A 26,582-nucleotide genomic window follows, 5' to 3' on the forward strand; every position below is an offset into this window, starting at 1 on the left:
TGGTGGTGCTGGTGGTGCTGCTGGTGGTGCTGGTGGTGCTGCTGGTGGTGCTGCTGGTGGTGCTGGCGGTGCTGCTGGTGGTGCTGGTAGTGGTACTGGTGGTGCTGCTGGTGGTGCTGGTAGTGGTACTAGTGGTACTGCTGGTGGTGCTGGTACTGCTGGTGGTGCTGGTGCTGCTGGTGGTGGTAGTGCTGGTTCTGCTGCAGGTTGTGGTGCTGGTGGTAGTGGTGTTGTTGCTGCTGGTGCTTCTGCTGGTGGTGGTGCTGGTGGTAGTGATGGTGTTGCTGGTGCTAGTGGAGGTGGTGGTGCTGCTGGTGCTGCTGGTGGTGCTGGATCTGCTGCTGCTTGTGGTTCTGATGGTGCTGGTGGTAGTGGTAGTGGTGCTGCTGCTGTTGGTGGGAAGCAGAACTTTAACTTGGGTGTGTTTTTGATGGGGGCCAGAAGCCACAGAGGAGGACCTTAGAGGACGGAATCAATCGTGCCCACCTAAAACAATGCTGAGGAAAGGATCCGAGCTCTGGTGCCGGCGCTATGTGTTTCTGTGTTGTCTTGAGGACCTATCAGGCTTCCAACACCTGATGCAGTTAACCCCGTGAATCATGTGAGCACTCCTCTCATTCTCTCTTCTGTGTTGTGAGTGTGTGCTTTTGAGTATTGCAGTGGACATGTAGGCATGCCGGTTCACATGCCTGTTGTGTGTGTTATGTTGTGTGTCAGTGTGCTGTGTGTACTTGCTGTGGGTGTAGGTATGGAGGTATCAATTTGCACAAGCATTAGTGCCTGTGTGCATGCATGCGTGTGTGTAGGCCAGACACCAGACTGTTTGCTGTCTTCCTTGGTTGCTCTCCACCTTTATTTTTGAGGTAAGGTCTCTCACTGAATCTGAAGCCCAGTGGGGTTAGTAGGCTGGCTGGCTGGGGAGCTCTGGAGATGGACTCTTCTCTGCCTCCCAGTGCTGGCCTTGTAGGTATGCAGCACCATGCCTGACCTTTTAGGTTGGATCTAAGGATCCATGTCAGGTTCTCATGCTTGCCTAGCATGAACTGACTGAGCCATTTTCTGAGTCTCTACTCTTCTCATTCTTTTTTAAAAACTGTTTTGAGACAGCGTTTCTCTGTGTAGCTGTGGCTGTCCTGAAACTCACTCTGTAGATCAGGCTGACCTCAAACTCACAGAGATCTGCCTGCCTCTGTCTCTCAGGTGCTGGGATTAAGGGTGTGCACCATCACCACCCAACTTACTTTTCTCATTCTTATTCTAGGCTATGGATTAATAAACCACAGTATGGACCACATCTGGCTCAGCATCAGTCTTTGTAAGTTGGTTGGTTGGGACACAGCTACACTTACTAGTTTGCATATTGTCTGCCACTGATTTTGTAGAGTTTAATCTCTATGATGCCGATCGGATAAAACCGACAAAGTACAAAACATTTACTATGCGACTTTAAAGAAAAAGTTCTCAGACCCCAATTGCCACTCCCAAAGGGAATGACTGCCCGCCTTTGTTTCTCTGAGCAAACTGATGCTCTGATTTCTAAGCTTCCTTCTTTCCTGTTCTGTATTCTCCTTGCAATTTGCATTTATTGTCCTGCAAGGCTTAGGAAAAGGCCAGCCTATGCCAAGGATTAGAAAACCCATCAAGGTGTGTGCTACCTCATGAGCCTAATCAGTAATTGACAGTTTGATGTTCCTTTCACCTAGCCAAAATCTACTTATGCCTTTAAAACATTTATTATATATGTGTTGTGTATGTGTATGCAAAAATGTATCTTAATGAATGTACATGTGCCGGAGTGTGTGTGTGTGTGTAGTGTGTGTGTGTGTGCGCATGTGTGTGTGCGCGTGTGTGTGTAGTGTGTGTGTGTGCGTGTGTGTGTAGTGTGTGTGTGTGTGCGCATGTGTGTGTGCGTGTGTGTGTGCGCATGTGTGTGTGCGTGTGTGTGGTGTGTGGTCGTCATAGGGCAGCTTGTGAGAGTTTGTTTTGTCTTTCTGCCACATGAGCTATGGGGATCAATCTCTGTCCTTCAAGTTGGCAGTGAGTGTATTTACTTATTGAGTCCTACCAATGCTCCTTATTTAGGGCAGAGACCACCCCCTGTGACACAGCCTCTTGAAGAGGTGACATTTTGGGATGTTGTTCAAAGAACGAGCCAGCTATTCAAGGAGCTGCAAAAGGGATGTTTTAGACAGAATGATGAAGTGTATAAGCCTTGGAGTCAGGAAGGACTTGACACGCTCAATGGATGAAGGAAGGTAAGGGAAGCTCAAAGACTACAGCAACTGGATTTATTCTAGATGCAGTGGGGGAATCCATTTATGGCTTTTGAGCAGGATAGTGTTAGGGGCGCGACTGTGGACATTTTGGTATTGTTGTTTAGTTATTTTGAGCCATGGCTTCACTATGTAGCCATGGCTGGCCTGGAACTAGCTCATGTAAACCAGACTATCCCCAAAGTTGCTGTGATCCTGCTGTCTCGGCTCCTAGGTTATGTGCGGGTGTCACTACGTCTGGCTATACTGTTCATAACAATAGAACTATCCAGCTATGATCATAGTACTACAAAGGCAGGGGCCTGAGTACTGTGAGCTTAAGGCCAACCTGATCTACGTAGTAAGTGGCAGACAGGCCAAGGGCCATAAAAGATGCCCATGTCCTGATCTCCCAGAAGGCATAATTATATTACCTTTCAAGACTTAAAGGCCTTTGTGGATTAAGGATCATGAGCTGGGAAGAATCTGGATTGTTCTGGTGGGCATAGTATAAGAGGAAGATGGAAGAGTCCAGGGTCAGAGAAAGCAATGGGATGACGGAAGCAAGGGTGAATGCTCGAGACAAATTTGGAGATGGATGAAGGCATTATAAGCAGGGGCATGTACTTAACCTTCCGACAATGGCAAATGCTTCAGCCCTGCTGATATCTTGATGTCATTCTCCAGTGCAGCCCTCATAAGGCATACAGCCCGACTGACATCTTGATGCTAGCATTGTGACATCCCTTCAGATGGCTGACCCTCTGGGCTCGAATATAATAGTCTTTGCTCTTTTGAGTCTCTAACCTTGGGGAGATTTGTTACAGAAGCTCAATGTGGAAAGAGAAACCCAAACCTGCTGTGATTAGCAACTCGAAGGGTGAATTAGAGGAGTGGAGAGGCGAGGGGCAGGGTAGAAGTGGAACAGAAGGGATAGAAAACAATTCAAAACATTTATTTTTAGTGTGTGTGTGTGTGTGTGTGTGTGTGTGTGTGTGTATTAACAGGATCATGGAGGCCAGGTGCATTGAATCCCCTGTGGTTACTGGGAAGCAAAACAGTGTTCTCTGGAAGAACAGAATGCGCGTTTAACTGCTGGGCTAGCTCTCTAGCACCCTCCAGCGGCAGTTAAGAAAAATGGTCTTCTTAGCTTTTTCTTTTTTTCCTGTTAATTTTTTTATTTTTATTGCTTTATAAATAATACCATTCAAAATTTCCACTTCCTCCTCTCCTCCAATTTCCCTCCAGCTTCCCCCCTCCTCCTTACTCCCCTCCAGTCCTAAGAGAGGGCAGGGTACCCTACCCTGTGGGAAGTTCAAGGCCCTCCCCCCTCCATCCAGGCTTAGGAAGGTGTGCATCTAAATAGACTAGGATCCCAAAAAGTCAGTACATGCAGTAGAGACAAATCCCAGTGCCATTATCATTGGCTTCTCAGTCAGCCCCTGTTGAAATAAGGAGCGGCGGGGCTGCGTCCCCAGCACCCCAGCCGCCTGCTAGCTTATGCCCGAAATAACAACACACAAACTGTATTCATTTAAAGACTGCTTGGCCCATTTCTATCTAGCCTCTTCTAGGCTAATTCTCACATATTAATTTAGCCCATTTCTAATAATGTGTGTAAGCACCCCAAGGTGCGCTTACCAGGAAGGTTCTAACCTCCATCCATCCTGGGTTGGAGTTGCCTGGGAGAGCGGAGCCTGGCATCTCTGCTCCAGAGAGCAGAGCTGTCGAGTCTACCCGGGAGAGCTGAACATGGCGTCTCTGCTCCAGAGAGCAGAGCTGTCGGGTCTCTCCAGAAGCAGAGCAGAGTCTGACCTCACTTCCTCTTCCGCCCAGCATCCTATTCTGTTTATTCCACCCACCTATGTTCTAAGCTATGAGGCCAAGCAGTTGGTTTATTATAATTAACCAATTACCTTCCTCCATCAAATCAAGATGTGAGAGTTAACCAATAAGAGGCTAGAGCTAATGGGCCAAGCAGTGATTTAATTAATACAATTTCTGTGTGGTTATTTCAGGGCTAAGCTAGCCAGGTGGCCGGGATGAACAAGTGGGCCCTCCTCCTCCTTCTTTTCCTTCTCCTTCTTCATATTCCTATCTCTGCTAATTTCTGGGATGCTTCTGCTCCAGCTTCTGTTCTCTCTCTTTGTTCTAACCCAGCTATAAAGACCCAAAATCTTGCAGGCATAGAGAGTAACCAGGCAATCTATGTAAACAGACAAGGGAAATTTGTGGCCCTTGATCCATTAGTACATTCTTCCAAATGTAGTAAGCTCTGAGGGCCTTTTATATGCGAAGTTTGCACCTGTTACTCTAAGCAGTTGAAACAAAGAGAAGACCCACGTCTCTAAATTGTCAGATCGGGGCTTGATACCTATCAGAGACACCAGTGGAGGTTTGGTCTTCCTCTGGGCTGTGTGTAGATGGTTAGTTTCTTTTCCCGAGAATAAGGCATAAGCAGTAAATCTCCTGAACTAAAATCATCAGTAAACTGAGGTGAAGGTGAGCACGAGGAGTTAGGAATCTTTTAATGCAAGGTTAGTTTTAGGTCATTGCTTTTCTTATTAACAAGTTAGGTAAAACCAGGGCATGCTTATTTTTGCTATCTATCTGAGCATCTATGAATCAAAAGCTTTGGGCATGTAGTAATTCCGTGACCTTGAATATCTGGGAATGTCTTAAGTGGAACACTGTTGCCTGGGCCCTAAACACTGACCTGTCAATAAAGATAATTGCAGGAAGGCAAGTCTCTACCCTTTACATTGAAAAAAGGAACAGAGACCTGGTAGTGGGAAGCAGGTTTCTTGACTATGTGACTATTTTCATACATATCCAGATGTGATCACTAAACCCCAAATGCATAAGGAAAAGTGTGCCTAGACCAAATAGTGCTGAACTGTGGGAGATAAATCCCAAATTTGTAACAGATAAGAATAAGTTACAGAGAAATCTACAGCAAGAAACAGCCACTTTATTCACAAGGCAATAGTTCCAACATGCCTTGCATCTTGGCCTAATTCCTCCAAAAAAAGCCCTTGCCTCTGATGAGTTGATTTTGTGAAATGAGGCTGATTAATTACTGAATGATCCAATGACTCATAGCAAGGATACCTTGCTCAGCTTTGATACGGAATGGGGAGTTTGGTCCTGCCTCAATTTGGTATGCCAGACTTTGTTGATTCCCCAAGAGAGACCTAACCCCTCTGGGGAATAGATGGGGAATGGAAAAGGAGGAAATTGGGTGAAGGAAAGGGGAGGGAGAGGAACTGGGGTGAAGATGTAAAATTTAAAAATTAAATAAAAAACTAAAAGAAAAGAAAATAACTTATATTTCTAATTACTTAATAAATGAATAAAATAGACCTCCAAGACTGTTAAGATGCTATGCTGGTATTTTATAATTACTTTTCTGGATTTTTATCACAGAACAAATTTATTTTATAAAATGTTTTCTGGGGGCTGGAGAAATGACTCAGTGAGTAAAAGCACTTACTGCTCTTACAGATCAGAGCTGAGTCCCCAACACTCATACTGATGGGCAACAGCACCTATAACTCCAGCTCCAGAGAACATAGCACCCTCTGGTGGCCTCTGTGAACATCTGCAGTCATGCTGGCGCGCGCGCGCGCGCGCGCACACACACACACACACACAAATAATAAACAGAAAATCAACATGGAGAAAGCTAGCCAAACTTCCCAAGGGATGATGGGCATTCAGCTCCAATGATGGATGCTCTTAGCGTGATTGATGCTCAAAGTTCCCCAATAACATCTGAATTCAAGGAATGTAAACCTGCAATAATTATTATGTTTTTCCAATCTATGAGAAATGACAAAGACAACTGTCATAGAAGTTTAGAAGGCCCTTGACATATGGGCAGCATTGTGTAGAGAACCTGTACCATTTTTTTATTTTATTTTATTGAGCTCTACATTTTTCTCTGTTCCCCTCCCTTTCTCTCCCCTCCCCTTCTACCCTCTCCCATGGTCCCCATGCTCCCAATTTACTCAGGAGATCTTGTCATTTTTACTTCCCATGTAGATTAGATCCATGTATGTTTCTCTTAGGGTCCTCATTGTTGTCTAGGTTCTCTGGGATTGTAAATTGTAGGCTGGTTTTTCTTTGCTTAATGTCTAAAAGCTACTTATGAGTGAGTACGTATTAATATTTGTCTTTCTGGGTCTGGGTTACCTCAGTCAATATGATGCTTTCTAGATCTATCCACTTGCCTGCAAATTTCAAGCTGTCATTATTTTTTTCTGCTGTGAATGTAAATATGTAAATGTACCACATTTTGCTTATTCATTCTTCAATCGAGGGGCATTTAGGTTGTTTCCAGGTTCTGGCTATGACAAACAAAGCTGCTATGAACATAGTTGAGCACATGTCCTTGTGGCACGATTGAGCATCCTTTGGATATAAACCCAAAAGTGGTATTGCTGGGTCTTGAGGAAGGTTGTTTCCTAATTTTCTGAGAAATCGCCACACTGACATCCAAAGGGGCTGAAGAACCTGTACCATTCTTAAAGCAGAGTGTCATAATTATCCCTGATTATGGACATGTGTGCTCAGTCTTTCAAGACGTAAGTTCTTATTAAGTCTATACCAGATTTTGATTTATGCCTTCATGGTTTATTGTGAACATCATGGTTTTTGGGACCTCCTGGTGAGAAAAGGTCTTGATGTTTGGGGCACAAATTTTATGATAGGATATAACAATTTCTTTTCTTTTAATTGTTTTTATTGAGCTATATTTTTCTCTGCTCCCCTCCCCTTTCTCCTTCTTCCCTTCTACCCTTTCCCATAGTCCCCATGCTCTCAATTTACTCAGGAGATCTTGTCTTTTTCTACCAGTTTGCATACCCCCCAGCAATGCAGAAGTGTTCCCTTTACCCCATAACCTCTCCAGCATAAGTTGTCATCAGTGTTTTTGATCTTGGTCATTCTTACAGGTATAAAATGAATCTCAGAGTTGTCTTGATTTGCATTACTCTGATGGCTAAGGATGGTGAGCATTTCGTTAAGTGTCTTTCAGCTATTTTAGATTCATTTGTTGAGAGTTTTCTGATTAGGTCTATACCTCATTCTTTATTGGATTATTTGTCATTTTGATGACAAATTTCTTGAGTTCTTTGTATATTTTGGAGATTAGCCTTCTGTCCAATGTGAGATTGATGAAGGTCTTTTCCCATTTTGCAGGTTGACATTTTGTCTTATTGACCATGTCATTTGATTTACAAAAACTCAGTTTCAGGAGGTCCCATTTATTAATTATTTCTCTCAGTGTCTGTGCTGCTGGAGTTATATTTAGGAAGTGGTCTCCTGTGCCAATGCGTTCAAGTGTACTTCCCACTTTCTGTTGAAATAGGAGCGGCGGGGCTGCGTCCCCAGCACCCCAGCCGCCTGCTAGCTTATGCCCGAAATAACAACACACAAACTGTATTCATTTAAAGACTGCTTGGCCCATTTCTATCTAGCCTCTTCTAGGCTAATTCTCACATATTAATTTAGCCCATTTCTAATAATGTGTGTAAGCACCCCAAGGTGCGCTTACCGGGAAGATTCTAGCCTATGTCCATCCTGGGTCTGAGCTTCATGCGTCTGCCTCAGAGCACAGAGCTATCGCGTCTGTCTCCTGTTTACTCCTCCCACCTATGTTTTAACCTATCAGGGCAAGCAGTTTCTTTATTTAATTAACCAATGAAATCAACAGATTGATATATGACACTCCCACATCAAGCTCCCATTGGGAGCCACATTCAGAGAGTCTGGTTTGATCATATACTCATTCAGTCCCAGTCCAGCTGGCCTTGGTGAGCTCCCATTAACTCAGTCACACCGTCTCAGTGGGTGGACCAACCCCTTTCAGTCCTGACTACCTTGCTCATGTTCTCCCTCCTTCTGCTCTTCATCTGGACCTTGGGAGCTCAGTCCAGTGCTCCAGTGTAGGTCTCTGTCTCTATCTCCATCCATTTCAAGATGACGGTTCTATGGTGATATGCAAGATAGTCATCACTCTGACTAAGGGACCAGGGCAGTTCAGGCACCCTCTCTTCCACTGCCCAGGGTCCTAGCTGGGGACAACCCCGTGGATACCTGGGAATCCCTCTAGAGCCAAGCCTCTTGCCAACTCCAAAATGTCTCCTATACACAAGGAACAAAGAAGCAGAGAGGGAAATCAGAGAAACATCATCTTTCCTGATAGCCACAAATAGCATAAAGTATCTTGGGGTAACACTAACCAAGGAAGTGAAAGATTTATTTGACAAGAACTTTAAGGCTTTGAAGAAAGAAATTGGAGAGGATACTAGAAAATGGAAGGATCTCCCATGCTCTTGGATTGGTAGGATCAACATAGTAAAAATGGCAATTCTACCAAAAGCAATCTATAGATTCAATGCAATCCCCATCAAAATCCCATCAAAATTCTTCACAGATCTTGAGAGAACAATAATCAACTTTATATAGAAAAACAAAAAACTCAGCATAGCCAAAACAATCCTATACAATAAAGGAACTTCTGGAGGCATTACCATCCCTGACTTCAAACTCTATCACAGAGCTACAGTAATGGAAACAGCTTGGTATTTGGCATAAAAACAGAGACATTGACCAATGGAATCAAATAAAAAACCCGGATATTAACCCACAAGCCCATGAACACCTGATTTTTTACAAAGAAGCTAAAAGTATACAATGGAAGAAAGAAAACATCTTTATCAAATGGTGCTGGCATAACTGGATGTCAATCTGTAGAAGAATGAAAATAAACCCATATCTATCACCATGCACAAACCTCAAGTCCAAATGGATTAAAGATCTCAATATCAATATGAACACATTGAACCTGATAGAGGAGAAAGTGGGAGCTACCCTACAACAGATGGGCACAGGAGACTACTTCCTACGTATAACCCCAGTAGCACAGACAATAAGAGCAATAATGAACAAATGGGACCTCCTGAAACTGAGAAGCTTCTATAAGCAAAAAACACAGTCATTAAGACAAAAAGGACTCCTACTGAATGGAGTGAGATCTTCTTAGTTTTAAGTGTGTGTGTGTGTGTGTGTGTGTGTGTGTGTGTGTGTGTGTGTGCAGGTGCTCTTGGAGGCCAGGGGTGTCGGATCTTCTGGAGCTGGAGTTACAGGCGGTTGTGAGGTGCCTGGCAAGGGTTCCAGGAGTGAAACTTGGGTGCTCTGCAAGCACACCCCATCCTCTCAACTACTGAGACATCGCTCCAGCTTCCCAACTACAGCGTTTCTGAGTATATATTTTGAGTATTCATTTTTGAGTATACATATCACCACAACACCATGACCAAAAGCAAGTTGGGGAGGAAAGGGCTTCTTTGGCTTACGCTTCCTTATCACTCACTGATCATTATTGAAGGGGGTCAGGACAGGAACTCAAACAAGGCAGGATCCTGGAGGCAGGAGCTGATGCAGAGGCCATGGAGGGGTGCTGTTTTCTGACTTCCTCCCCATGGCTTGCTTGGCCAGCTTTCTTATAGAACCCAGGACCACCAGCCTAGGGATGACACAATACACAATGATCTGTCCCCCCATCAAGAAATAATTAAGAAAATGCCCTACAGGCTTGCCTATGACCCAATCTTCTGGAGGCTTTGTCTCAATTGATGTTTTCTTCTCTCCAATGACATAAAGCTAGCCAGCAAAAAGCTGCACAGCTTCTAGGAAAAGGTCCCAGCTGTTGGTGGTAGGTCAGTTGGTCTTTGAAGTTCCCATCCACTCCTTGTTGTATTCTTCAGTTCTAGCCATCGTCTGTTTTATGGTCTACCATAGTGAAGGAACTTCTGCCATTTAATCTCATAGCCATGGGACGAGTTTTGACCATCGCGGACTGAGAACTCTACAACCGTGAGCCAAGACAAGCCTTCTTCCTTTAGTAGCTCCCTTGGGGGCATGTAGTATCAGAAGGATAACCACATGAAAGAATACACATGTTTCACCAGCCCAGATTAATACGGACAAAGAAATCTCAGATGGAATACAGACAGGCACAAAGGAACTTTCTTATGATTATTTATGTATTACTGCATTTCTGGTTTCAGCCAGAAGGAAAGGGTAGAAGGACAAAATACGGGTGCTATGGACTGAACTGTGCACCTTCAAAAGTTCATATCTTGAAGTCTTAATCACCAGTGAAGCTGTATTTGAAGGGTTAATTAGGATTAAGTGAGCTCATAAGTGTGGAACCTTATAGTAGGAAGAAATATTAGGATTATATAGGTACAGAACCTCCTGCTAGGTGGTGGCATATGCCTTTAATCCCAGCACTCTGGAGGCCAAGGCAGGTGGATTATGATTTTGAGGATAGCCTGTCTCCAAAGAGATTTCTAGGACATCCAGGACTGCACAGAGAATATCTCTCTCTCTCTCTCTCTCTCTCTCCTCTCTCTCTCTCTCTCTCTCTCTCTCTCTCTCTCTCTCTCTCTCTCAAAAAAATGCCAACATCATATTCAGGTGACAGAGACCAATGTTATTGACAATTTGCTCATTGTTTTTTCAGCCTTCAGAACTATGAGTAATAAATTCCTGTTGTGTGAGCCACAATTGGTGGCAGTATTATTATTATTATTATTATTGTTGTTGTTGTTATTGAAACATTTTATTTTACCTTATTTTGTGTGTATGGATGGGTCTTTGCCTACTTGTGTATCTGTGCTCCACAAGCACTCTGGAACCCATAGAGGCCAGGAGAGAGTGCCAGATCCTCTGAAACGGATCTAGGAGCTGAACCTGGGGGTCTCTGGAAGAGTGTTGAGGCTCTTAACTGCTGGGCCACTTCTTCAGCCCTGTAGCGTTATTTTATCTCGACACTCCTAATGAAACAAAATTCTAAGTTACTTTGGAAAGTACTGCTTGGACTGTATTGTAAGGTAGTGGTTCTCAAACTTGAGTGTGTATTCCAATGCCAACCTATAATCCTAGACTGTCTAATTTACTAAGTCTGGGCTGGGGTCTAAGAATTTGCATTTCTAACAAGTTCCCAAGTGTTGCTAACGTTGCTGGGACCACACCTTAGAATTAAAGATGAATTACCGACCGTGCTTAGTATTGTTTTTCAAAGGACTGTGGGTTCAAAGATCCCGAACCTGTGTAAAGAAGTACTATACTGTGAATGACGAAAGCTGGATTTTACTGTCGGTGGAAGGGGTTAAAAGTAACAGTGACTTTAGAATGTACCTTGTGATAATCAAGAGGACCAGTATCAATGCATGTTTTTTACATACACACATCTCATTTCTTCTCCAGTACAATGATGATTGTCCCAAGTAAAAGTGGAGGCAAGTTTTTATGACAAAGTATTAATGAGCAACTGAACACATGTATAATTTCTGAGCATGTCCCCATCAACTACTTTTTACTTGCAAGAGGTAGAGGCTTGAGTACGGTCAGGAGCAACCTAGAAGGCATTGCCTAGTCTGACTGATGAAAGTAGACGCTGCCCATGGTGAAGCAAATGGCCATCACGTGCCTCGTGATATGATGGCCAAGAAGGATACAGCTCACGAGTCTGTAGTCCTTTTGCAGAGCTCAAGACTTGAAGTTCATCAACACAGGCTCTCAGATAAACCCAAACTCCACAATGGCCGGTCATTTACAAAACATCTTCATGATGGAAATGATCTATTGGTGTGACAGTTGAGGAAGGTTGTATATCATCTATAGGCTGTATTATAATATCGTTAGAATGTTCATTTCTTTCTCTTTTGAGACAGGGTTGCATGTAGTAATCAGCCTGACTTTGAGGACACTACATAGCTGAGGATGACCTGCCTGGACCATCTGGTCTTCATGTTTCTGCCTCCCGACTGCCGCGATTATGGGCAAGTGCCAGTTCATCCCTCTTGAATGTTAGTTTCTTACTTATTAAAACTGGGCTGTGGCTTAAATCGTTTTTGAGATGATATCATCCTTCCTTATCATTCCTCTCTTCCCTTTCCTCCCTCCAAACCTTCCCATATATCCCTCCTTGCTTTTTTTTTTTTAAAAAAACCATAGCCTCTTTTTTCTTAGTTGTTGTTATATATGTATGCATATATGTATGTGGCTCCTGAGTTGGAGCTGACCCAAATGCCTCCTCCCTGAGAGCTAACTTTCATGTCCCCAGAAGGCACCGTGCAAGCTTCTAAAGTAGGGAAGCAACCAACATTCCTACTCGACCATGACACCTATGAACCACAGCAATGATCATCATGGTGTGATATGCCTAAGGATACCATAGCGACATGCATACCGTGGTGGGAACCAGCAGCTCTCTCATTATTTTTGTGGGATGCCAACATTCAGAGAATCCATGGATGGTGGCAAAACCTTTTGTGCTGATTTTTACAGTGTCTTTTCAACAATTGAAACTTAACTGTTTCTAAATGAAAACTTGAAACTTACTTTTCACACAAACAACCTTGGGTGATTTGCTTGGTGTGTGCAGTGGGGGCTGAGAATGGGTGCCTAGAATGTGTAGGCACTGGCCCAGGGGACTGAGGTTGGTGCCTTTCCCAAGAGACACAATGATAGTAGAGATGGGGAAGAGGTGTTTTGACCTCTCCTTTGGACAGGAGAGAAAGGAAGAAAAAGTCTTGATGTGGGATTTCGATTTCACTTTGTATGCTGTGATTACCATTAATGAATAAAGAAACTGCCTTGGCCTGTTGATAGGGCAGAACTTAGGTAGGCGGAGAAAACTAAATGGCATGCTGGGAGAAAGGAGGCAGAGTCAGAGAGAAGTCATGTAGCCCTGCCAGAGATGGACGCAGGAATTTTACCCAGTAAGCCACAGCCACATGGCGATACACAGATGAATAAAAATGGGTTAAATGAAGGCGTAAGAGTTGGCCAATAAGAAGCTAGAGCTCATGGGCCAAGTAGTGATTTAATTAATGCAGTTTCTGTGTGATTATATCCCGGCTAAGTGGCTGGGAACCAACAAGCAGCTTCCTCTTACAAAGTCTTATTTGAAAAGATTGCTTTCTGGGGCAGGCGCATCTCTGGGAGTTCGAGGCCAGCCTGGTCTACAAGAGCTAGTTCCCGGACAGGCTCCAAAGCTACAGAGAAACCCTATCTCAAAAAATCCAAAAAAAAAAAAAAAAAACAATTCATTTTCGATAAAATGTAGGACAGAGTAGATCCCATATTCTCTCTATGCCTGACCAGTGTCTTCATTGTGGGTTCATAATCTTCTATCTATTAATGTAACTTGGACTGCTTATTTGAGTATTTTTAATTTCATCTATCTTCTTCCCATAGTTTTTTGCGCATATTCCTCTAATCTAAGAGAAAACAAGGTAAGAATCTTTCTTTCATTTCCTCCTGTGTTTGCCTCTGCCAAGAACCTTTCTCTAGATAATCCCGCTGTGTTCTTTTCACCCACATTGTGTAGGCACTCAAACTGTGACCTTTATAAAGCCCTGCTGGTCTGGTGGGTCTCCACATGACATGCCCTTTCCCACATTTAAGTCTTTCCATAGAATACGCTTCCTTTCAAATTTTCCTGGTTTAAAGGCTCAGCTGGAGAAGCATTCTGTGTCAAATTTACTCAGCCTAAGGTAATTCTTTCCTTTCCTGGGCAAGTAAGAGTTCTTTATTCCTCTCATCTGTCTCTGGTTCACACGTTCAGTCATGCTCCTTGAACTGTACTTGCATGTAAAATCGGCTAGATTTTAATTTCTTTGACTATACGTTACTAACCTTAAACCAGTTCTATTTCCCATTTTAATACCACGCCAACGAAATTTAACCGTAATATCAATTGGTAGATTTCGCAATGGGTGTTGTGTTCACTCTTGACTTTCCATTGTTCCTATGAGTACTTTTCCCGTGAAATGTCGTAGTTGCTTCTGTGAAAACCTTTGAGTTGTGTCCACCAGAGGGCGCTCTAGGACTTGACTTGGTCCAGCCCTAGCCGGCTACAGTGCTGTTAAACCGTATTTTGGTGTGATTCTGGCTCCGTGTCAAGATTGCTCCTTTCCATATTGCCTTCATTTCATCTGCAAATATATTTTAGTGCATACGTAATGTCTTGTGTTATAGTAGAAGCCGAGGCTTCACCAGGTCAAGTCTTTGATCTCACGGAACAAGTAAGGTGAACAAACAAAGCACATACTCTACTAGACAAAGATAAACAGGACAAAGAAAATGCTATGTGTGGGCTTGTAGGTCATTGTAACAACTCGGACTTTTAGGCAGGGTGGGATGTTCCCTGAAGGGCATATGCTATCTTAGCCTTTTTTTTTTCGTTCTGTTCTTCGACCAGAAACTGGCAGCTCTCTCTGTCATCCCAGCATAGGGTGAGGTCAAAACGTTCCCGTGGTCATGAGCTGAACTCCCTGAAACCAGCTATTAAATATTTTCTTCTTTTTTTGTTTCCTGAACACTTGTATTCATTTTTCTGTTTATTATTTGTATGTGTATGGCTGTTTTGCTTGCATGTACATCTGTGCACCAGATGCATGCAGTGCCGGTGGAGGCCAGAAGAGGGCATCAGATTCCCTGGGAATGAAGCTACAAAAGCTTTGTGAGCAGCCACATAGGGACTAGGAATGGAACCTGGATCCTCAGAAGCCCTGAGTCTTGTCTTCCTTGAAATAGATTGTCTCCAGTATTGTCACGGTGAAAATGGGTTAACACACATGCTGCATCTCAGTGATGTTGAGGGCAAGTGTCTCAACCTCGCCACGTCTTCGTTCTCCATCCATCTCAAGTTAGTAATAGCAGCCCTCGCTGGGGGTGTGCAATGAAACTGTGTGGTGATAAGTAATACACGTGAAACACTGAAAATCATGCCTAACACACAGTAAATAAACTTCGGCTATGTGTCTCTTTTCTCTTTCTGGAATGAGACAATATTTTTATCACCACCACTTAAAGGCTTACTAGATGAATACTTACTAGATGTTTAATCAGTCACCTAGGAAAAGAAACCAGGTTTCCCAACCAAACCAGTTTAAGTTTACATGTGTGATAGATGTGTGTATGTATATACATATTTATGTATATATATTGCATGCATTTTTTTTTACTGAGGTCATTTATTCCTTCCTAGCACTTGGCGTGGTGGTTAAGAATCAAGGTTCTAGAGTGGGAAATGGCTCAGGGTGGGTAAGAACCCTGGGTAGGTAAGCATGGAGACCTGAGTTCCGTTGTGCCTAGTTACCCAGAACTGTATCCCAAGCATTGGATGATAGAGACAGGCAGACCAGACCCTAGGAGCTTGTGGGCCAGCCGGCCCAGCTGAAATGGCCAGCTTCTGGGGCAGTGAGAGACCACGTTTCCTAAAACAAGGCGGGATTCCAGAGTGGAAGACTATCGGACACCCTTCTCTAGCTCCTGCTTGCACGTTCACAGGCATGCGCACTACCCACCTCCCATGTACGTGTTGTCCCAGCACACCCACAGACGGATGAGGGTTCTAGACCTTGATAGCCTAATTGGCGTAACAGTCATTCCTCTTACTAATATGCGACTGGGCATGGTATCTCAGAGCCTCAATTCTGTCGCTTGGGAAATGTGAAGAGATACAGAAAGTTAAATGTTGAATCACTGCGTACTTCAGTGTTCTCCATAAGCGCAGATCTTGTCACTAGTTAAATGGTTTAATGCACACCTCCGGTACTCTAGAGACTATTCTAGACTGTGGACATGTGAGGAAGAGTGAAGCCTGCTCTCTGCTCTCAGAAAACCCATAAGCTGGTCACTAAGACAACCGCGAGTATTTATAGGCAGAGCCTGGCAGAGCGAAGGACTCAACTGCGGGCGGGAACATGGAGAAGAGGCAGGGAAGTAAGGGTTTCCAGGGACTGGGAAACTTGAGCTGCGCATTTGTGCACTGACAGTTCTAGGATATTGACGAACAGCAAATATCCAAAGCCCCCTTAGGTTCATCAGAAATGGGCTTTAGACCAAATTTCTCTCATCAGATTTCCTTAACAAGACCAGTTAACTACAGAGCCCCCCATTCTGTATTTTGAAAGCCAGGGTAGTGCCTGGCTAACATTTCACACTCGGGCCACCACAAACCAGTAAACATGATTTTGAATATTTTTTTTCTTAGGAAATCCCACCTTCCTTTTGTGGTTAAGCCATAAGACTCCCAAAGGCAGGGGACCACAGTGTCACACATCTCTGCTCTGTCTTCTCCCTCCCTCCAAATACACATTTTCAGAGAAGCCTAGCATTTCCATCCTTCCTGGTCATTAGATGGGAAGTAGAGAGTGACTTTTTTTTTTTTTTTCAGAAACATCCAGGGCTGGGGACTTAGTGCAGTAATAGGATGCTTACCTAGCATGTTCAAGATTGCCTAGCGGGTTCAAGATTCTGGATTCAAAGTCTACTACTACTACTACTACTACACGCATGAGCGCGCGCGCGCGCGCGCGCACACACACACACACACACACACAAAACAACAACAACAACAAAACCAACAACCAAGGCTGGGCCTTTTTCCTAGCTCACACTTTAAGTAGGGGTTTTCCAGAGATGGGAGGGTTCAGTGTGTATTTAACTTATTGAGATCAAGAACAGGGTGTGGCTAAAGGAAAACCCTTTATTCCTCTGTCTCTCAGAAAACCAATGAAGCCATTGAAGCTTGTCTGCTTCCCCCAAGTAGTTAAAAAGAACAATAGAATCAAGAGTTCCTGGTGTTCTCTGGAGCTGACTTTGGCAGATGATAAGCAGCTTGTAAAAGGGCTTATTATTTGAAGAGAGCTCTGGCTGCCTGACTTTTAAGGTTGATTATTTATTTTTCGTGTTGTATAACAGGAGCATTGGGCAATGCTCAGAAGAGGCCTTCTGGGTCAGCAATGTAAGGGCTCCGACTCCTGTCTCCTCCCAGCAGAACTGGCGTGCAGCCACAGAGTAAGTAAGGGAACCAGGCTGGGTCTCTCAGCTAGCCTCTGTCCACCAGACAGTTTCTACACTGGTTTCCTTAGACATCAAAAACATCAACATTGGCCTCTAGTCCCTATCCCAAGAAAAACATTTCTCCGTGTATATGAGTTTGCAGACTGTCACTGGTAACTGGTAGCATGTCTCCATGTCGCTGCTTTGGAAAGAGGTTTTTTTTAAAAATATATATACAGAGTTTGGTCATTTGCAATAAGCAGCCATTATGGGGCCTTTTGCATCTCTGTGAGCAGGAGCTTTCAAACTGGGTAGGGTAAAAAATAGGCAAGGAGTCTTCTGTCCGTGGAGGGTACAAAGCCAGAGCTGTCACTGGCCTTTTTGTTTGGCACTGTAAAGCATTGTGCCTCCTTTCTAAGGCTTGACTCCGTAGCTTAGCAAGAGAGCCAGAGCTAGCATCAGACATTTCAGTGGAAGGAAGTCCCCACCACCATGCTAAACTTTAAAAATGGGTTGGGCCTCAACCCGCAAGCAATTGAAATGATTTCAATAGTGGGAAAATTAGCTTTCTCTCTCTCTCTCTCTCTCTCTCTCTCTCTCTCTCTCTCTCTCTCTCTCTCTTCCCTCCTCTCTCTTTTCTTTTTCTTTTGTCTGTTTTTTTTTTTCATGAACCTAAATTTTGGAGGCAGTCCTGTATATAGAGGCTGAAAAATCACCATTACTGTCAGGGCTGTCTGTGACATGGGAAGGAGCCATTGGAGGCGACAGGCCTAGGAGGAGATTCTGTGAGCTAGTCAAATGAATTTTGGATGCTATCTGGCAATAGGCAGGTGTGTATCTTTGAGAGAGAGAGGTGGCCTTCCCCTTGGAGCACTAACTCTAAATTCAGTCATTTCCATTTCGGGGAGAACCTTCCTTCTCCCCTCAGAGGCAGCATCTTATTGAAGAGAGTCTTGGAGATGTCAGAGGCAACCATCCAGGCAGAATTTACTTCTCCAAAAGAAACTGTATCTTGAGCATGTGACTAGCTTAATTTTTAGACCGAAGTGTCTCACATGCTGGATTGATGACTATTTTGACTCCTACATTAGCCCAGAGATGTTAGATTCGGATGCAGCCACGAGCAGCACAGGTTTATGTGCCCTGGGCATAAATTTGGATGCAAACCAGTTGTCCTCTTTCTTTCAGACACAGGACCTCCGAGAACACCACTGGAAGGGAAAAGACAGGTGCAAGTGTGCATGCTTTAATTGCTTACAGGTGACACTTAGGACTTATTTATTGACAGGAACTAGTTCCTTCCTGCCAGTCTGCAAGGGCTGTGAGCTCCGAAGAGGTATACCTATTAGATTTGCTGGCTATTGGCAGTTTGCTGCAATCCCTGGGGACTGACTCTTCATTGATGTCACACCCTGCTTTTGGGGAGGGAGGCTGACTTTCTCGTCCAGGGAAAAGAGACTGGACTGTGCACACCAAGCCGTCTCTTCAGTCCCACAGGCAGTGCTTGCTTCCCTTAAGGAGAGGGGACAGAAGAGGCCTCCCCCAGCTATTTGTCGCAGTCCACTGCCCTCCCCACTTCATGGTTCATCATCACAGATCCGCTTCCTCGCTGCTTCTCTGGCAGGCATCACGCTGGCAATGTGAGACTCGCCCCAGGTCAGACGCTAACACTGAACTAGTGCGAAGACCCAGGCCTGCCTACGGTGGAGGAGCCTTTGATGAGACAGTGGTTCTTTCTGAAGTCACTGTCACAAAGTTAGCATAGGCCATGCCCCATCTCTCTAGAGGCCCCAGCACCCAGGCTTCTTTCATCAACAGTTAGTTTGTCCTTCTGACAAAGTTAGCTGAGCAGGATTCCTCCTTGGCTTTAAGTGCACAGAGAGAGGGAAAGTTAACTAGTTCTCCTAGGAGAAGACCATCCAGTAGACAGTTTTCCAAAGTTCTCACTAGAAGTAAAGATCACATCCTAAAAGGAATGCAAGAGATTGACAAATGGTAGCATGTACATATGTGCAAACATACACATGCTAGTATTGACATATAGACACATTAGTATGCATAATTGACAAATGGTAGTATGCACATATGTGCAAACATACACATGCTAGTATGTACATATATCACACATTAGTATGCATATATACACACATTAGGTGTATATGTGCATATATATTAGTATGTATATATGAACATACACTACTATGTATATATGCACATACTAGTATGTATATATGTACACACACCAGTATGCATGTATATATCTATACACATTAGTATGTATATATGTACATACACACTAGTATGTGTATAAGTGTACATACCAGTATGTATGTGTATACATGTACACACAATATGTATATATGTATGCACACATATGTATATACAAATGCACATCAGTATGTATAGTATGTATATGCACACTAGTATATATATGTATACATACTAGTATATATGTATGAACAAACATTAGTATGTATATATGCACACAAATGCAAACATGCAGACCATCCTGAGGTACTTGTTGACTTTGGTTGCAACAGTTCTCTTTTCTTTTTGATTTCACTGCCTGAGATGAGCTAAATAAAGTTTTTTTTTCCTGATGCCTTTAGTGCCTTTCATAAAAATAGGATGGCTGCTGCCAGCAGAGATCAAACCCCAAAGAACTGATCTGCCAGAATTGCAGCTCGGCTTCTTATGCTCCTGGCATATAATTTTCTCAAGGGCAGTCTCAAACAAAGTGCACCTAAGTTGCTTGTTCTGTGGATAATAGGCTGGCTGATTAGCTGGGTAGTTTGGAGCAGGGACAGAGTGACAGAATTGTAAAGAGGTGGAAGTAACAGCTGTGTCTAAAATAGGGCCCCATTGATAAACTTGCATTTCCCTTCTTTGAGTCTCCATACTGTGTTCTATGTGGTGCTCGTATTCAAGTCTATATGAGACAAATTCAATTAGTCAGTTCCTGAATATAAATCATATCCTTTTAGAGATCAATGCCAATCTTATTATTACATACATACATACACACACACACACATTGACCTCTAGCCTCTCATGAATGCACTCACGTATGTGTGTGTGTGTGGTGTGTGTATGCCTGAGAGTCTAGAGATTAACCTTTGGTGCAGGACAGTTCTATATTCTGTCAATTATATTTTAAATAAATGCTGATTGACTGGTAGCCAGACAGGAAGTAGAGGTGGGGCAACGAGAACAGGAGTATTCTGGGAAGAAGGAAGCTCTCTCCCCACTCCTTCCTAGACCACCAAAGAAGCAGAATGTGACCTGCATTGCTAAAATAGGTACTGAGCCATGTGGCTAACATATACTAGAATAATAGGTTAATATGAGTCATAAATGCTAATACGAAGCCTGAGCTAATGGGCCAATCAGTTTATAACTTATGGAGACCTCTGTGTGATTTTCTTTGGGGCTACCGGCTGTGGGAACTGGGCAGGACAGAAACCCCAAACAAGCTGACCCTCATGTTACAAACCTTGGGTGTGATTCTTTAGGAGCCGTTCGCCTTGCTTTTCATTGGTTCCCTATTAGGTGAGGTCATTGAGCCCCAGGGATCCACCTGTCTCTGCCTCCCTAGTGCTGGGTTTATAAATGCACCCTACAACACCTGACTTGTACTGTGGGCTCTGGGATTCGAACTTGGGTCCTTATATTTGTGTGGCAAACTCTTTACTGACTGACCCCCAGCCCCTGGTTAAAAGAATTTTTAGGATCAGATACATTATTCACTTCGGTTGTAGTTTCCAATTATAATTTCTTTCATGTATATGTCATGTCATAAGTAATGCCGTTCTTATTGTTTCTCATTTTTCCCAGATTGAATCATTTTAAGATTTACTTATCAAGTTGGGAAAATATCACTTGGCTATTGCCATTTATATGATTTTTCTTCTTTCTCAGTAGCCACATTTCAGTTCCTCCATTTTTCCATGTTCATGTCTGTCCTCTCCTCCTTCATAGCCCTGCTCGAGATTGTCATTCACCTCACTAAATGTCCTTACTTTCTTCATCACCAAATCTTAAGTTTTTCCATCATTTTTGTACCTTTGATTTTTAGTACACTTTTAAATCTGTGAAGATATTTTCCAATGAGCCATTTGGAATGCCTCAGACTTATGTGATACTTCCAAGGAGTTAAAAGTAGAATTCACCTTGACCATGAGAATACTCTATTGTACATCACTCATTCTTTCCACATACCTGAAAACAAGAACAAAGTGAGGGCAGTTTTGCCCGTTGAGATGTGGTCATTTATGAATGACAAGAAATCCTTATTAAATCTGGCCTGGCCTCAAATGTGTGAACGTCTGCTCAGATTCTCCAGCGCGACAGCTTCTAGCATGTGCCACCACCCCTAGTTGGTTTTTTATAATTTAAGAGACACAATGTGTCCAATACTTTAAAGCAGCAAGTTAGGCATCATTTGTACATACATTTTTTTTCTGTCCAACAAAATAAAATTTGGTCCTGGAGAGCTGACTTAGTGCTAGAGTGGGTACTAGTCTTCTACAGGACCCAAGTTCAGGTCCCAGCACCCCAAATAAGCTACTCCCAGTATCCTCTAATACAGCCTGGGGACTCTGATGCTCTCTTCTAGCCTCTGCAGACAGTGTACTTGTGGACACACGCACATACACGAACGTACATATCCATGAAAATAAAACAAATCTTCTTTAAAAAGGAAAAGATTTCAAACAAGGGGACAAATCAAGGTGCAGCAGTGATGAATCACTTTTCCATCAGCAGCCTTTGATGGTCTGTGACTTCCGCATTACAGCATCCTTCCTGACTAAGGAACCACGGGAGCCAGGCTGATGGTAGGTTGCTATGCATTGTGTACAGGCAAATGACCTCACAGAGGCAGAACCCCCTTAGAGGTCTCCCAAGGGCAAGAATTTCTAGTATCTAGGCAACTTCCTTTTTATATTCCATGATAGCTAGGTTTGAGGTCTGGCCCAGCTCTCCCCGCAGAATCCTCCAGAGGATGTGGACCTGGTGGCCATTTAGCCGACAAGATGTTACAGACAATAGAAATACAGAAGTTTCCAAGTGTTGCTCTTTATGTAGGGATAAGGGGAAGAGTGGCTCTCTGAAGAGATTCCCAGGTGAGTCAAGTCATTATGAAAGTACTTCTAACTTGCAAAAGCATGGAACATGTCATGGGTGCTGCACAGACACGGCAAATTGTTACCTACCCCCCTGAGGATTCCTACCTCCTCCACCCCCAGGGACCTTTTAACAGCTGAAATATAGTTGTTGAAAATTTACTTCATTTGCTTACTTCTGATTAGTGTAAATTTTTTTTTTTATGTCACTGGGCTTCCCTCGGGGTCTGTCTAAACTGAAACTGCCTTCCTAGTCCCTTCAGTGTGCGTAGTTCCCCTGGGAGCAACCTAAAAGATCCTCCGTGGTCTATTGGCCTGGCTGTGTCAGCTCTTAAGCATTTGCTCAAAGAAGAATCTGGCCTGGCCTCAGGTTTATTCTTAAACAGTTCCTTCCAGCTTTCTGTCACTCAGAGATCTGAGCCAGGCAGCCCGGTGGAAAAGGGCCGAAGGCACAGCCCGATGTCAGGCAGACATTCAGTAGCAAAGAAAGCACTGAGCCGTAGGCCAGGCTTCTGGCATACTCTTGCTCTGAAAATTTGATCCCAACTTGGAAAGAAAAGAGACTTGCACCCCCCCCCCCCCCCGCCCATCACACACACACACCACCGAAGCTGCTGCAAACTCTCTTTTCCAGACTTTTTCTTAATGACTTATTTGTAACAGCTTCGCAGAAGTCTGTAATCTAGTTTTCCAGCAGGGCGGATTAGAAGCAACAGGAAGAGATACTGCAGGCAAGGGAAGGAGGGACGGGACTCAGAGCAACTAATGGGGGCTGTTTCCATTGAAAGCCTGATAACATGGGGGGGCTAGGAAAACAGCATACTATAACATAAAAGAGGGTGTGGTTGTGGTTCCCCGAGCTCTCTGGGTAGGAGTTCAAAAGGGGAAAAATGTGGGATCCAACAAACATGGAAGCCCCTGCTTTGTGACCTTAGTACTTGAAAGGTAGAGGCAGAGGAATTCTGAGTTTGAGGACAGCCTTGATACATTGCAAGACCCTGACTCAAAAAACTCAAACAATCTGACCAAAAAAAATTAGAGAGAAAAGAAACATGAAAGGCAGGCAATATAAACACGCACATTTTGTATACTATTAAAATATTGCTAAAATTCTCATACTTTTAGTGTTTGGCTGGGATTGTGGCTCAGTGGTAGCATACTCCCCTAGCATGCGTGAAGACATGGGTTTGACTACCAATGTAGCTCCCAAAATAGTGTTCAAAATGTTTTCACTTAGCCCAAACGCAAGCATTTCTAAATTTGCTCTAGCTCATCTGGGCTTCAATTCTAGAGTTTACTGTGATGGGAGTATGGTGCTTTCCGTTGGAAGACCGTGAAGCCCGAGATTGGTGAGTGATTCAGAGACTGCTTCAGATGGGATCTGCACACAAGAGTCATGCACTCTCTGATCTGCCATCCATAGAGGGGCTAAATTTTGGATTTTGTCATGGACCCCATCAATCACTCCTAGGCTTTTCCTCATCCCCAGCTTTGGCCCCAGGAGCTACCTCAGTGGAAGCCTGAGCTGTGGAGCTGGAGACCCCTAACAGGACATGACCAGTCCTCGCGCATGTCCCTGCCAGGTCGTCCTGTTGTTTACTGTACTGACGGCCTCATCTATCCCGTTTGTCAGTGCCTCTGAGTCAGAAGCCTAAGCAAGGTCCACACACTGCTGCTCAGAGTCGACTCTTGTTTCATCTCCTATTCACAGGGCCGTGAGCTCTGTTGCCAGCTTCTGTGAGCTGGCTGGCCCTGGGTGCGAGACAAATGCTGCTTCGGCCAGAACTTTGGGCTGCAGTCACATGCATTCGCAATTCCCTTACTTCACTTGCTGGCCATTAACAGTCTGGCCACGTTCCCACTGCCAGCAAGGTCCGCTTTTTTCACTGTGCTCACTGGCCTCCTACCTCTACCTCGTGACAAAGAGTATGACTGACTTGGCTCAAGGCAAAGAAGCATTGAGGCTGCAGAGCCCCTAAGGCAGCCAGAAACATGTCTCACTCAGCCCGTGCCGTTTTAATTCCTTTGCTCAGCCTTCTGCTATGCTTCCCTTGTCTAGTCCTGACCGCTCGCCACTGAGAGATGGTTTCTGATTAGAAAATTCTCTGTATCCAACATTCTTCAAGGAGGCTTCTTAAAGATGCAGAGCTACTATGTGCAGGACGAAGGTAGTGTAGAGAGCTAACTGGTGATCAAGAAATCTGGGCTCTTGCCCCTGCATCAGCTGAGCAGTGCTGTGTGATTCAGGACAAATCTCTTATTCATCTGCCCGTGGGATGGGCAGAGATGAGTGTGCTCTGAGGTCTAAGCAGTAAGCCTTCCATTTCTGATCATCTGTTTTCTAGAATGTACTCTTTTTCTCTCTCTGTCTGTGCCTATTTGCAACTGAACCTCTCTGTTCCAGAAATAGTTACTTTGTTTGTTTGGAAGCTACTCTGGGAATATGGGAAGATTTGGAATCCTAAGAGTTTTCTTACTTCTGGAATAATATAAAATATTTTGGAATTTGGCATCTGCGGGGTTTTATTTTGGAGTTGACATATGGAATAATAAAGTTACTGCAGTCCCATCTGGAATTTTAAACACCACGTCACGGTGAGACCATCCAAGTTTACCGTCACTAGTGCAGAGAGATTGGCGAGACCTTTCTATTCGCTCTCCAGCAAGTGTCCTGGCTGGGAGCAGCAAATGTGCTCTTCGTCCCTTAGCCCTGTCCAGGAAGAGCAGGGGACAGATCGAAAAGGACGTGCCAGTGGACTTGGACAAAGCTCCCGGGTAGTGGCAGACCAGTAAATGTCCACTGTGTGGCAAAGGGAGTCAGCCGTTGCGGAGCAGAGAGACTCGGAGGACAGTGTTCTCTGAAGAAACCCTGTCTATTCCTGCCTTCCAGCCTATACAGACTTGTTTGCTCTGGTTGGCAAGCCTTCTTTCCCCTCTGATTCAGAATCCTCCCACTCTGACTGGCTCGGCCTCTTCTGCTAAGTTCAGCGATCTAGCAAAACAGCACCATCTCCTCTTCCTTCTCCTCTTCCTCCTCTTCCTCTTTTTTTTAGTTTTGGAGAACCACTCCGTTATTCAGCTCTCTTTTAGTTATACAAAAAGTGCTGCATGTTCAGTGCCTACCCTCTGGCTGGCCATACTATATTGGCTCCGTGACTCCATCTTGATCCTTTCTTTGCCTCAGCTATAGTGAAGCTCTGAGGAGTGAGCAACTGTTTTCTGGACCCTCCGATCACCACCAGTCGAGTGATTCACTGAGACGATACTCAAGAACAGGCTCTGCTCCCAGTCCGTAAGGTTTAGAACAGTACAGGCTTCAGAGAAAAGGCAGCAGGAAAATGTATGTGCTGGATAGGGACAAGACTCCAAGTCTTATCTGGGGCCACCCAAGAGCAACTAAGTTATTAGGACACGTTCTCAGGAAAGTCTGGTCCTATGCCAGTTTCGGAGCCCTTTCCAGAATGAACCTCAGGACCCCAACATGAAAGCCGGGTGGGTACTTCTGAATCTTGCTAAACAGCCCCAGGAAGTCCTGATAAGCTTTCTTGCTCTAGATCAAACATCAGGACGGCGACAATTAATGGCGTGAAGATCGTGCAGTGGGCTGGATTTCCAAGGATTAACTTGGAGCACTAATAAATCTGTAACTCTAGTTCATAAAGGACTGGTCAACCAGGCTTCATGGATTAACCCTTTCAACAAAACTCTGAAAACGCTTCCCGCTTCCCAGAGTCCTTAGCATGGGATAATGCAAGACCTTGGCCTGTGTGCCAATGCTCAAGACTCACTTGTCGTAGTTTGCTTCCCATGTCCGGTTTTGTAAACATATTGACCCATTGCATTGTTCTAATCTAAGCATGTATTGTCCTTCTCCACATTTGCCTGGCTCTCCTCTGCCTCAGTCACGGCCAGCAGCATTTATTCTGTTGCTCAGGCTGAGATCTGGCAGGTGTTATTCATCTTTCTCTTTTACCTTACCTCACGCAGTCAACAGGCACGGCCCAGAGGCCTGTATCAGATGTGATCCTCCCACACTCTCCCACCTCCGCCATATTTCCTCTGCCCTCCTTGCCTCCTGAGTGTTCTGTTTGTCTTCCCCACTTGTCGTCTGGAAGGACCCTTTACAAAGCGTGTGAGAGTGTGTCGTTTCTAGGTGTTCCTCACCTTGTATGGCTTCTGAGCACGCTTGGAATAAAATGGAAGCATTTCACTCTCTTGTTTACGTTGTACCTCCAGACCTAGCGAATCTGTTCTTCTTCTTGTGTGGTATTTCTTCTTCCAGGGGTGTTCTTCAGGGAACCCCTAAAGTGCTTAGATTCTCCCCCTGATCTTAAGGTTG

At 44.2% G+C, this 26,582-nt stretch overlaps 1 protein-coding gene across 1 annotated transcript in view; it reads right to left on the bottom strand.

Annotated features, from left to right (window-relative positions):
• Positions 1–26,295, bottom strand: part of Muc22 (mucin 22) — a 28,709-nt gene extending 2,414 nt beyond the window's left edge. Inside the window, exons 1-2 of the mRNA XM_050121953.1 lie at positions 26,222–26,295; positions 15–458 (exon numbers count right to left, since the gene is read on the bottom strand). Of these exons, the coding sequence (XP_049977910.1) occupies positions 15–458; positions 26,222–26,295 (518 nt within the window). The remainder of the gene's footprint in view (positions 1–14; positions 459–26,221) is intronic.
• Between the last annotated feature and the right edge of the window lie 287 nt (positions 26,296–26,582).

This window comes from Alexandromys fortis, unplaced genomic scaffold (genome assembly GCF_014885135.2).
Source record: "Alexandromys fortis isolate MF-2015 unplaced genomic scaffold, M_Fortis_MF-2015_v1.1 scaffold_189, whole genome shotgun sequence".
NCBI classification, from domain to species: domain Eukaryota; kingdom Metazoa; phylum Chordata; class Mammalia; order Rodentia; family Cricetidae; genus Alexandromys; species Alexandromys fortis.